Source organism: Akebia trifoliata, chromosome 3, assembly GCF_017979445.1.
Source record: "Akebia trifoliata isolate Shusen 1 chromosome 3, ASM1797944v1, whole genome shotgun sequence".
Lineage (NCBI taxonomy): Eukaryota > Viridiplantae > Streptophyta > Magnoliopsida > Ranunculales > Lardizabalaceae > Akebia > Akebia trifoliata.
In genome coordinates this window covers 33,313,671-33,327,786 of record NC_141377.1, presented here as the reverse complement: position 1 = coordinate 33,327,786, position 14,116 = coordinate 33,313,671, and the positions used below count along the sequence as shown (strand labels likewise).

General features: G+C 35.3%; 1 protein-coding gene across 1 annotated transcript; it reads right to left on the bottom strand.

The window, feature by feature from the left end:
- Nucleotides 1-38: 38 nt before the first annotated feature.
- FUT13 (fucosyltransferase 13) lies at nucleotides 39-8,547 on the bottom strand. The gene is made up of 3 exons (XM_086434526.1): nucleotides 7,939-8,547; nucleotides 2,554-2,727; nucleotides 39-947 (listed from the first exon to the last, which is right to left on the bottom strand). The coding sequence occupies exons 1-3, from the start codon at nucleotides 8,413-8,415 to the stop codon at nucleotides 381-383; spliced, it is 1,218 nt and encodes a 405-aa protein (XP_086290652.1). The 5' UTR covers nucleotides 8,416-8,547; the 3' UTR covers nucleotides 39-380.
- Between the last annotated feature and the right edge of the window lie 5,569 nt (nucleotides 8,548-14,116).

Genomic DNA, 14,116 nt, shown 5'->3' with positions numbered 1-14,116 from the left:
AGCTATTGTTTGCTAAAAAGGTGGGAAAAAAAAACTAGTTGATCCAAAAGAAGTGGTCCAATACACCTGGAAGTAAGACTAGTCCAGTTCATCTATTTCTGGGTACAACAGATGAATGGGTGAACCATCCTTCCATATATTCGAGCTCATGTTCATCATTATTTTATCAATCACAAAAATTTCAATGGAGACTACATGGGCATGCACGAACACCCAGCATATCAGTTATGTACGACTATTCCTCTATAAAACTTACAATCACCAATTAAATCAAGAAAATGGCAGATCTTCACAATCCCCTCTCTCGAAATTCCACAGAACCAAGAAAGCCCAGAAACCCCCAATACAAGGGAACCTGATGAATAAACAAGTAACTTTCATCATGTTCTTACATTCCTCCCACCTTGTCTACTTACAAACTCACACAACCTGCACGGCAACGTGTCCAGACTCGCAGCGCGGGTCTTTCCATAGTTACCCAATACACCACACCTCCTCCATGCATGGTATTCTGCATAGGCAACTGGATCATTTGCTAGAGCCTTCACATAGGTTGCTAGTTCCTCCATGGAACTGAACTTTGTTCCATCTATTATGGAATGTGGGGGTATAAAGTCCCACACATTTGGGGCACCAAAATATATGGGAACAGAGCCAGAGTCCAGAGCATAAAATAGTTTCTCTGTCACGTAGCTTTCGGTCATGGTGTTCTCGATAGCAAGGACGAACTTGTAGTGCGACATGGCACAGTGTAGATGGTCCCACCATTTTGGGGCCGAGTTGGCATCGTTAGTGCACTTGGGGTACATTTCGAGTGCCATATCCAATCCTCCAACATTGTTCAAGCACTTACCAAATGAGTGGTGAGGCAGCAGCGAGAGGAGCTTCTTGGCAATTCCATTTCTTCGAGGAAGGCACCTTGAGGAAGACCAATAAACAAGTGTGTCCTGAAAAAAGAAACTAGGGTGAAATTACAATTAATTAATAAAAATATGATTTAGATGGATAACTAGACAATTCAAAATGATTCATAAAATTATGGTCTTAATCGTATGCAGCAATCAAAAATTGCTGTTTAAGACAACAAAGACAAGTTTTCTAGATGAATTTTCGAATTACTCAAATTTTCCCTGAATTCTTTTTTTATCATGTTATTCTCGAAATATGGCTTAAGTAAATGCAAGCTAAAATTAATTCTCTTTTAGCTTTTAAATTAAAATTTAGTTTAGCTATTTGTTATTAACTTAATAAAATATATGTGATCTAGAAATCAACAATGGTTGGGATGCGGTGGAGTTCCCCTATGGGTTTTGAAATGCATTTCCTGAAGATTATGGTCTGTTTGGATTTCGAATCAGTTTTCCTGGTTTTCTGATTTCAGATGGCTGGAATCTGATGATGATGCACCGAGGAAAAAGCTCGACATATATTTCCCGACGGACCAATAGTTCACCAGAAAGTTCACTAGAATATGATTACCCTCTACCGAATTTCCCCAAGCCCTTTAGCTTCTTTGGACGGCTAAAGTTAGGAGGAAAAGTTTGGTTGAGACCAATTGTCTGGATTTACAGAACTTGTCTTTACCCGACGTGTTCCTTCGCTTGACCTTTTGTCAGTTTTTTGCTTATTTGGTGGAGAGGTTGGATGTATGCATTCTAGTTTCAGTCGGGACACATGTATTTGGTTTGAGCTGGGAAACTGAAAAGAGTTAAGAGTGCATCTCAAAACCTTCGAGTTCGTCAAGCCCTCAAACGCAAAGCAGAAAGGATTGTCGTCACTGAAAGAGGAGTTGGATCTATTTTCCAAACATTTATTTCCTTAGTTGATGTCATGCGATTGCTAGAAGCCTCCGATGTCTCAGTTCATTGGAAAGTTGAGGGATGTTGCTGAAGTACTTATTGTGAGAATCCTTAGGAGTTCCAATAGAACATTACTGCTGTTCCGTAGACAAATTATGGGTCTGGTTCTGTAGACAAATTTCTAGGCAAAGTGTTTTGTCCTATAAGGGCTAAAAGTTTCAGAATGGCCTGATTTTTTGTGAGAATGACTTCTATGGTGAGGTAATCATTCCCATGAAAAATCAGCCCATTCTGAAACTTCTAACCCTAGTTTATAACTTGAAGAATCATGGAAAGCCAATTTTTTACCGTTAGTTTGTAACAACTTTTTTTATAGGTAGTTTGTAACCACTTTTCATGGGGTTAGAAGTTTCGGAATGGGCTGATTTTTTGTGAGGATGATCTCCTCCCCACAGAGATCATCCTCACAAAAAAATCAGCCCATTCTGAAACTTTTTAGCCAGATGAGACAACTTTGTCTACAACGTTGTCTACAATTTTGACTACCGAATGCTGTTCATATATATATAATTAGAGTAAGAAGTGCTTACATTTCTAGTAAACCATACCAATCATCCAACACAAGCACCTTTGACTAAAGTAGTTAAAATTAAAAAAAGAATAATTGAAAGAGACTCCAATACCCCCCTCTCCCAACACACACACGCACATGCAAGAAAAAAATAACCACAAAAAATAAAGAAGAAAAACTTACATTGTTCTTGTAAGATGACAGATGATAATTTCGATTGTTATGGAAAAGGGCACCAGCATAAGTTGACTGCACATCATCTTTGGCATGATAACCAATAAAAATATCTTCAAAACCTGATCTTTTCCGATCAGCCTCAAGATCCATGTACGCACGAAGTGGGTCTCCTTTGCGTCTCTGGATAACATAAGGAAAAGAAACGATAATGATGAGACCAAGAAGAACTATACCGCATAATAGAAATATGAAAGTTTCCAAGAAGAAGCAAAATAAATTCAAACAAATGTCTATCAAATTCACCATTGTACACCTATCCAACAATTCCACTTAAACAACAAAAAATTACTTAAGGTGATGTAATAAATAAATATGCCATGTTGCCAGAAGTAACGTCCATGAAAAGAGCTCAACCAAACTGCTTATTAGCACCTATTTGAAATTGGTGTGGGGGGGGATAAACAATTTCACTCCCATTTCCATATGTTTGAGAAAGAGAAATCTACAAAGAGTGTGAATTACAATGGTTATCCTTCAGAAGGAAGTCACAAGCAGACTTAAATAGAGTTTATAGTCAGACGATGAGAAGAGAAAAATAAATCCATCTCTTAGTATTCATTTCACGATTTAAAAAATAATAATGATGGACAACCCAGATGACAAACGAAACTAAATCAGTCAAGTCTAAAAAGCTGCAAGTCTTTTTTAGGAAATGCGGAAAAAAAAATAAAAACCCACCCTTGTTGAGGTATTGAAAGTGAGCATAATACTTTTATTGTTGTATTAGATTGTGGCAGGAGGTATGCGGGATATCAAATGGTTTCTGATGGTATAATGTTCACCTTGAAAATTTTCAGGATGCCAAGATGGAGAACTTTGCTCGGGAGTGAGTCACTTGAGAGCAACCAATATTTACTCCATCAGTTAATCTATAATGATGATTTTGTTTTCAAAAAAATGTTTCTTCTTCTTTTTTCTTGTCTGTAATTTTTCTATCATGATGATCAGTGCAGCGCACCTTATCACAACTATTTGGGGTCCACAACACAAACCATTCACCTCAATCTAGGGTGATATTTTTGTCAAGGCATGTGTCTTCAATCTTTCCTTACTGCCACAATCCACATCATTTTTTACCTTCCTATTTAAACTTTTAATACATCAATAAAATACATTCTACTCATTGATCTAAAAAGGGTAAAAGGAAGAAAGAAAAAGAACAAGTCCAAGAAGCAACAAGCTGAAGGGAAGTCAAACATATAAGAACCACAAATGGGTCTAATCATGTTGAGGTGCTAACATAGAAAATCCACCTTAGTACATGATGAATCAAACAATGGAAAGATAACTATTTCATAAAAATCCACCACCATAACTGTCAATGCCACTAATTCTTTGGAAATCACCACTTTTGGTTCCATCGAATTTCAACTGAAGCCAAAGCTAACAACCTTTTTCTTAAATATCCTCACCCTTGTATAATTCAATACACTTTTTCATGTAGCTCTCCCCCGCTCCGCCCCCCACCCCATTCCTGAACTACATCCAGATCCTATATTACTTACGTTTTTCCACTATTTCTCAAATTCTTAAGCTTTTAAACATGGGTAGAGCACTATCGATTGGTTTTTCCATGGTAGATATGTGAACTTAACAAGCTGAAATATTTTATCTGTCAGAGAAAAAAGAACGAATTGATCTTGTAGGATTCCCAAGAAATTCTTTGACTTCTTTTGGAGGCACATGATTGTTCATTTTCTTCTCACATTCCATGAAGGCGTGAATAGCCGGGACATTTAGGAATATACGAAAAGGCATTTTGGGAATCAATCTGATTCTATATTTGTTTGTTCCATTTGAAGAAAGGAAGGATCCCAAAGAATTAATATTTCTTTTAGTTGTTGAATCTCTCTTTGATTTATCAAATGTGTGATATTTCGAATCTTCGTTACCAATTGAATTGGAATGGTCTCTGGATTGATAAGAAGATCCTTTCAATTGGCTAGAATTCGTTACTTGAACGAAAATAAATCATGTGGTGGCCCAGGCAAGAGTTGCATGTGGTCGGTAGTCAAATGCCACCGGTTTATCATTCAGACATATGCATGATAGGTGGGATAGAATGACCTAGATTCCCTTCCTTGAGGAAAGAAAGAGAAAAGCCCTTCGGAGGAAAAGAGAAAGAAAGTCAGGCCCTAGGAGCCCAAACTATGTGATTGTTTTTAATGAGATAAGCAACTCCAAGGTGCAAACGGATTTTATCTACATATTAGAGAGAATGGACCCTTTTTGACCGGTATACGTTTTAAATAAAATATTTTCTCTTTTAAATTTTTCATATAGTTTCATACACCAGTGGTAGCATCACAAGTGTACAAGGTGCTAGCCTCATTAAAAAGAGAGTCTGTAAGACAAGACATATTTTCTAAAATGCTTTAAAAAAAATATAATAAAAAAAAAAAGGAAACAATAACACTATCCATCTTGATAAAATAAAAAAATAAAAAATTAACTTGGATGCCCTTAAAATTTCTTCTAGTGTGAATCTTAAAAGCCATCAGCATGGAAGGATAACAAAAGGTAACAACGACAATCAAAGGGTATGATCATTTGTTTAGTGTAAAACATATATGACAATAGTATTAAAGCATAAGATAAACAAGCACAACAATTTGTTATGTACCTATATGTTGGGAAGAGAGTAGTATAGTTTAAGATGCTTGAGAAGCACCATATCATATCTTAGAGTATTTTCAAAATTGTTTTTAGAATATTTGACGTGAGAAAATGGGTAGTTATTTTCTACTTAATTTATAGGAATAGAAGTCTTTTAGAATAAGAAAGAATTGTTTTCTTCTTAATAGGAAGTGGGAATCGTGTAATGGATAGTTACGTAAAAGTCTTGTATTTAAATTAAGTAGTTGTAAGAATAATAATGCGCAGAGAAAAATATTAAGAGTCCTTTATTGGATTAGAGACTTACCATCTCAAATTAGTGGTTTAGGAGGTCAAATCTCCCTCGAACGAGATCATTTTCTAATCTTTCTTCTTCTTTTGATTATTTTTTGTGATTTGATCAAGTAGACATGTAACAATTGGTATCAAAGCCCAACGACACTCAGATTACTCCGTGTCAATCGTCTTACCAATCACCTTCTTCAATCATTTTTTTGTTGTACGTTGACGATCTACGCTATGAACATCGCAGATTCGAATGACACGTTCATAGAAGTAATTCAATCAATACATAATAATTTGAAAGAATTTTTCAAGTCAATACAAGATGCTTTGAGGGAATCTCATCGCATAATAGTAGTCCTTCGAGGTGGACTCGAAAGAAGGGTTTAGCTGGGGTCGGACCAGGAGATGAAGGCGGAACTGAGGAGCTTGAATCGCTTTCAAATGAAGAGATGGAAATAGAAAAGGATGGATGTTCCTTCGCTTCAATGGCTTATCTTGCCTCTAGAAAAGAAAGCCTACCAACTTGGGGCGCTTCTGCAATAAATAGCGTATATAAAGTGGTAGTTCTTTATCGGGGTCTTGGATCCCTTTTCTCTGTCATGCCCTTCTGGGCAGTACAAACAAATCCGGAATGAGCACACCGATAACGCCAAACCATAAATCATTTCTCCAACGAAATGAAGAACTGCTCCAAAAACTTCTTGAAGTGGATGGATCTGCAAATAGGTGCTCGGGTGGAGTTACGAAAATTTTCATTACCCTTGACCAATCATCGAAATTTTTGCTTCATTCAAAAGGATTGGAATTCAACGTTGATTGCAAGGAAAGCACCAAGAGACGATAAGTATGGAAATCGCTTGTTCGTATAGATGTAATGAATAATAACATTGTTTGGGATCCAGGAAGTCCTGACCTTGAGGACAAGGTCACTTTCAAGAGAGATGGAATGATTGTTATGTGCCTACTTGATCAAATCACAGAAAATTTTAAAAAAAAAAAAAAGATTAGAAAACATCGCGTTCGAGGAAGATTGGACTTCCTAAGCCACCAATTCGAAATGGTGAGTCTCCGATCCAATAAAGAACTCTTAATATTTTTCTCTGCACATTTTTATTCATACAACTACTTAATTTAAATACAAGATTTTTACGTAACTACCCATACACAATTCCGACATTCTATTAAGAAGGAAACAATTCCTTATTATTCTAAAAGACTTCTATTCCTAAATAACTATCCCTCTTCTCACGTCAAATATTGTAAAATCAACTTTGAAACTACTCTAAGATATGATATGGTGTTTCTCAAGCATTTTAAGCTACACTACTTCCTTCCCAACATATAGGCACTTAACATTCCACCTTCCCCAAAAATAACCTTGTCCTCAAGGTTGAAACCTCTCGAATCCCAATTGAAATTAGAATTAATTACATTCATTTTAACAAATAACTCCCAGACCATTTGTCTCTTGGAATTATTGATGTCCTTGTAATCATCATCTTTGATCTCGATGCCTTGACACTTCGGTGGCATGATGACATATGCTTCGAAGTCAATAGGAAAAATAAAGTCAATTTTTGAATCTCTCAAGAATATTGACTTTATCTTTGTCCTCTTCAACGATCTCGCCAATGTCAGAAGTATCTACTGTAGATGAAAGTGTGTTAAATTGAAGATCTTCACTTGTAGGAACATCTTCAGAAGTGTGACAACAAGATCAAAATGTTATCGAGCATGTGGCTTATAGTTTTCTTACCTTTAATCAATTCTTCAATACAAAGACAACACTTCTTCAAATCATCTTGCATTAACTCGAAAAATTCCTTCAAGTTATGATCCATTGACTCGATTTCCATCCAAGGATCACCGCTCTAATACCAATTGTTACGTGCCTACTTAATCAAATCATACAAAATAATAAAAAGAAAAAAAAAGATTAGAAAATGATTTTGTTTGAAGGAGATCAGACCTCCTAAACCACCAATTCGAGATAGTGAGTCTCCAATCCAATAACGAACTCTTAATATTTTTCTCTACACATTTTTATTCATACAACTACTTAATTTAAATACAAGACTTCTACGTAACTACTCATTACACAATTCCCACTACCTATTAAGAAGGAAACAATTCCTTCTTATTCTAAAAGACTTCTATTCCTATAAATCTACTCCCATAAATTAAGTAGAAAATAACTACCCCTCTTCTCATGTTAAATATTCTAAAACCAACTTTGAAACTACTCTAAGATATGATATGGTGCTTCTCAAGCATCTTAAGCTACACTACTCCCTTCCCAACATATAGGCACTTAACATTAATTTCATGAAAATCAACACCAATTCCTATAAATCTGCAATTTCTTCACCTCCAAACAATTCAAAATCCACAACCAGATAAAATTGAGTTAAAAACAGAAATCCAAATTACCTGAATTGGAGGAGTGACAGTCTCGAACAACAATGCATCCGGTCTATCAGCGAGAACAGGAGATTTAGTCCAAAGGCAACTCAACCCACATCGACACGAATATAAATTATCTAAATTATCAGGAATCCATGTCCACCCCTTAACCAAAACACTCACATAATTCATCTTCATCTCTTGACAATCAATCACACCATCAACATTTTGCAGAGAAGAAGAAGAAGAAGAATTTGTTAAAGATGAGATTTTTAGGGTTTCTTTGAAGTGATCACAACCAACTTGAGAATCCCATTTCTTGAAAGCAACTACTAAGTTGGTGAAAGGATCTAGGGTTTGATGAATTGAATATTTTTGATCGAGAAGAGATGGAATCGATGAGGATCCAGATGGGAATTCGAGGAATCCAGAGACGAAGAGAATCAGAAGTGCGAAACCCACAATCATGGCTACAACGATGCAATTGATGGATTTCAATGGCATGGTTGTACGGATGAAGAATCGAATTAGGCTTCTTCTCTCACTCTCTTTCTCTCATCGACGCTACAGAGAGAGAGAGAAGCAGAAGGTTGCGTTCTCTGTGAGAGGGGAAAAAACGTCATTTTTGACGGTTTGGTGATTCTGTGTACTTCTGTCGTATAAAGAGACTGTGGTGATCTTTGATAAGTCTACTACGTCTTAGTATAGATTTAACAGACAAAGAATTCATTTGATTGATGATCATATTCATAAAATCGTGCGGTTAGAAAAATCCGTGGACAATCAGTCGGACAAAAAGAGTCTCATGTGATATTTTGGGAGCTTTTGTCAAACTTTTGATAAAGACTTGACTTTTTCACATAAATCATTTGGTCAAATTGGTTGACTAGTATATCTTTTGAGTCTTCGAGATAGACCGTCAAATAGAACTTTCATGTTATAATGATCCTGTACTCCCCAGAGTTGAATTCTAATGAACACAGTCACAAAACTCTTTGAATTTCTTCAAAAGATTATCATATATTCTTTTCTTTTTTTTTCTTTTTTTTTTTGAAATCTTGATTTTTTTTTCTTAACAATAAGAGTCATGATAATATGACTCCCCCATGTGGCATACTCAAAATACTCTCGTGATGTGACATGTATTAGAACCATAGCTTTTATGCATCGGGAGACACATCTGCACATTTACATAAATATGTGCAATTATATATCCCAAGGAAGAAAAACTTATCGTTCTAGCACATGCCACGTCAGGAGAGTATTTTGAGTATGTCACATGGAGAATCAGAAAATCATTACTCATAAAGTAACGTTTGAATAATGATTTTCTGGCTCCCCCTCTACTCTCTTGAAGTGACATATGCATAGGACCATAGATAATTTTTTCTCGAGATACACAATTGCACATCCCATAAATATGTGAAATTATGTATCTCGAGAAAAATATATATGATTTTATACACATGCCACGTTAGGAGAGTAAAGGAGGAGTCAAAAAATCATGACTCATAATGTTTTTATCTCCTCCAGTCTCCGCATCCCCAAAAAAAGATAGAATTTTGGGAAGAACCCGTAAACATTATTTATATAATCGCTGAATTTTTTTCTCAATTTCTTTTAGAATTTATCCAAATTGACTCCCACCAAATAATTGTCGAATCCGAACTTGATTACAATGCCTAAGATCTTGGCCGGCCATTTCGTGATTCTACAAATTAAAAGTTGATCATTGGATTATTGATTGTATATCATCGATAAGGATATCCTTTTGTGTAGAGGTTTGCGAGAGATGAGGTGAAATATTTTCCTTCTAAATTGGACTGAAACAGTGTGCCAAATGATTAATAAGAATGTAGTAGTTTTGTAACCCATTGTGGGGAGCACCAGATCCGTATTCTATTGTGTATGTAACTTGTAGTATATGGTATCCGTAGAGGAGTAGGTGAAGGGTGTGTTTTCACACTGTTGTACTTAGACAGCAATACTAGAATTGTCAATGGGCTGGGTTGTGGCCCATACATTATGGACCAGATTTGGGTATTGTTGCTAGGCCCATTATATATACATAATTAAAATAATGATTTTCTGACTCCCCTCTGATATACGCTCCCTGATGTGGCATGTGTTAGAATTATAAATTTTCCTTCGGATACAAAACTACACGTATTTATGGGGATGTACAGTTGAATATCCAGAGATAAAAATCTATGGTTCTAGCCAAGGCATGTATGTCAGAGGGGGTGTCAAAAAATCACGATTCGTATAATTATGAAATTGACGGAAGGTAATATAGCTATGGATCGGATATACGATCTTGGCTGTGTAGACTGGGAATCCAAAAATTGGGATATATGTGTATCTCGATGATATCTATCGAAAGGATAATTCCCAATCATTGGATTTTATGTCTAATAATTATGATCTTAGCTGTGTAGTATAGGAATCCAACAGTTGGGATTTTATGTGTATCTCAATGATATTTATTTAAAGAATAATTTCCAACCGTTGGATATTATGTTTATATGATTAAGATCATGTGTTATTTCTTAAGTCATATTTTTTAAGTCAATAGAACCTAGCCCATTACTTATTCTTTAAAAAAAATTCAGAGGACAAAACCATGATCTATAGACTAGGCAAAGCTCAGATACAAGCTCACTTGGATGTCTACAAAGACCCGATTCTCTAAAATTTTGAAGTGGATAGTTGTTTCAAAAAGGGACTCGAATCACGCTAATCCAACTCGGCTCGTTGTCGCTGTTGAATATTTGAAGCGGTAGATACCAGTTTGACCGAGGCTTGTGTTGAACACAATGTCCTTAAGACAATTTTGTTGAACAATTGTCTCCCAGGATACAACGATCACACGTGTAGGGCCCGTCGCGCGCACCCACGTGAAGCCAAATTGACGGGATTTGCACCCCCCCCTGCGCGCGCATCGTGTGCCCGCATACGCATTAAGGATATTTTGGACCAATGGATTAAATCCTTCTTGAGCCCATGGGCCCCTGTGCGCGTGCGTGGGCTTATCCAAGTCTCTCTCTCATATACACTTAAGTGATATAAGAAGTTCTATATAAGACTAGACAATTTTCTTATTCCTATCCGATGTGGGACTAAAGAGTTTCTCTTATAAACTCAATAATCTTATAAACCACATACAACAACCATGGCTAATAGGGGTTCTTTGGAGCTGATTTGTCATTCACCCATAATGAATTTTTGACAACTTAAAACATGAAACTATTCTCTTCAATGAGATGAATAAGTTTCCAAGTGGTCCAACTACAAAAAAGTAATGGGACCCACTTGAATCGTAGCTCAAATATCCCTACTTGATCACAAAAATCTGCATAGAAATGCAGATTTTTCCAACAGTCGCACGTCTTAAATGCACACAATCGTAACACAAAGTTAAATTACGTGTGTTCTTCACTACTCATTCATTCAATCGTGAATATTCCCACAATTAAATGTAAAATATTTTATTTAAATACAAAATAATGATTCATTTAATTATGAAGATTTTTGGTTGAATTACCATTTCGTGAACTGAAAATGAGTTATTTACTATTTCGGCTAATTGTTCATTTTAATTACCAAAATGTGAATGATCATGTCTTCGTTATAAATAAAAAATTCAGAACGATAACAAATTCGACGGTTTTAAAATGACTATTTGAAATAATCTCTTTAACCATGTGAAATTGTCCCTTTAAACCTGTAAAATAGTCACTTTTAAAACCTCCTAATTCGTGATCGTGCACGTTTTAGTTACTAAAATGAATAGTGAGGTGGAGTCGTAAATTCGTCAAAAGTTTATCACTTTCCGGTGTATATCCCAAGATTTTTTGTAGTACCCTAAGAATCTTGAGTTTTACCAATAACAAGGATATATAGTAATACAGTCATTTAACCTATAGATTTGCCTTTTTCATAAATTAAAACTAAATTTATCTAAGATCTCTTATAATTAGACATGAAAGATAAGCAACCTTACTAATTAATTAGGGCCGGTGTTAATTGGTCAATTTTGTTCTCGGAATTTGGCCCTATTCATAAAACAATGGTTCGAATTTCTATTAGTTCATATTTTGGTATTGGAAAATGTTGACCCGTAATTGACATTAGGTTTGATTTACGTATTCAATCGGTTATTTGGTTGTGTTGTATCAAAATAGGTCGACTCCTATTCACAATAATCTTTTTTAATTCAAATATTACATCATCGATAAATCGGGTACCCATTGATTGGATAGATCCGAAATCTAGTAATATTTACATTTTACCCTTAAAGATAGGAAAATTCTTTCCATTTTATTTATTTATTTATTTTTGTCAACTTCGTCACTAATTTCTCCCTTAACAGATCCATATTTAAATATAAAAAATACCCCCATTTGCAATAGGTTGAATACAAATTGAAAAGGAATATTTATAGTATCCAATAGTGTTGAATACGAAGCTCGAAGGAAGGCACAACGGAAATTTTGAACCGATAAACGGTTAATGCTTGTAGGTCGTGAGTTCGATACCCAATATAAGCATTAATTCCTCAAGGACCACCCACAAGGACACATCCTCACTTACCTACTATGTGTGATGTGCGGGCGGCATGTGCCTCAGGGCTAATTCAGGGACCATGGTTTATGGATTGGGCAAAGCCCATATACGGGCTCGATCCCCTATCTACAGGATACCCGGTTATTAAAAAAAAAAATAGTGTTGAATACAAAACATCTAACACTAAAATTGTGCACCACTAAAATATTTTTTATCCATAAAAGACATAAAAATGCCCTTTATTTAGAATAAGGTAAGGTTCAATTTATATAAAAGAGTCATGATAATCTGAACCCCGCCCTGGCATACGCCCTCATCATAGAATCATAGATCATTTGCCTTGGGATACACAAGAAAAAGGTTTATGATCTTAAGTATCCCAAGGCTAATAATCTATGATTCTGCGATGGGAGCATAGGGGGACATATGTCAGAGGGGACATAAGATAATCATTATTCTTTGTAAAAGATAAGATTGATAGGATCCAACACCGTCAGGATGCCATTATGTTCATGCATGTATGTTCATTTGTAAATAAAAATTTTGACTAAGTTATGTGTGATATAACTTATTATTATTTTTTTTAGAATAATTTTATATTAGTAATTTTAAATATATTTGATTAACTTAAGCTAGTCAACCAATGACTTATTACTTGGATCGATGTACATTCCAGTCAAGACAACTTTTCAATTTTAAAATATAGATAAGATCATGGAGATCAAGTTGTGATGTCCTCACCAAAGCCCCATCCCAAAATTTTGGGGTCGTTTGAATGAATATTATTCCTCCATTCAATCATATCCAAAATCACGCCTTCAATTACACTCTTTCGAAAGTCAATTATGGATAATAGAACCAATACAAAGAAAAGGAAAATCTTGAATTAACATTGCAATTTCCATCATTTCACACATTGCTGACGTGGATGTGTGTACAGAATCATAGATGCTTTTCGTCGAGATAAGAGTGAAAATTATCAATGGTTCTCAAGGCATTTCCACGTCAGTAATGTGTGAAACGATATAAATTTCAATGTTACTCCAACACAACTCTAAAAAAAAAAATAATAGATATTTCATATAATTTTCTATCAATTTTTTCTAGTCCTTCCTTTCATGGTTGTTACAAAATTTACATCTCACATGGTAATATAGTATTGCTTGCATGGTTCTCTCCACTATAAAGTTCTTGGACACCAAAGCAGCTATAAAAAATTATAATATCGTGTTAACTCTCTCCTACTTATTCACTATTTTTTTCTCTATCGAGTAACTAGAGGCGAATTTAGAGTAGGGACTTTGAGGGCATTTGCCCTCACAAGATTTTTCAAATTCTATGGATTAATATGTTATTGAAACAGATTTTAGATATGGATAAAGAAATCTGTCACTATTGCCCCCACAATATTTTTTTTCCACTCTTAGTTGCCCTCACAACTATTTTTTCACTTTTAATTGTCTCCACAAATTTTTTTCTACTCTTGGTTGCCCCCGCATGAGAAAAATCTTGACTCCGCCCCTACGAGTGATGATGTCTATTAAAAAATGAAAAGTTGAAGAAAATAAAAATAAAAAGATAAAATATAAGGATGGATTAGCTTTTATCGTACGTTATTACATGTTTGAGTCAACCCGAA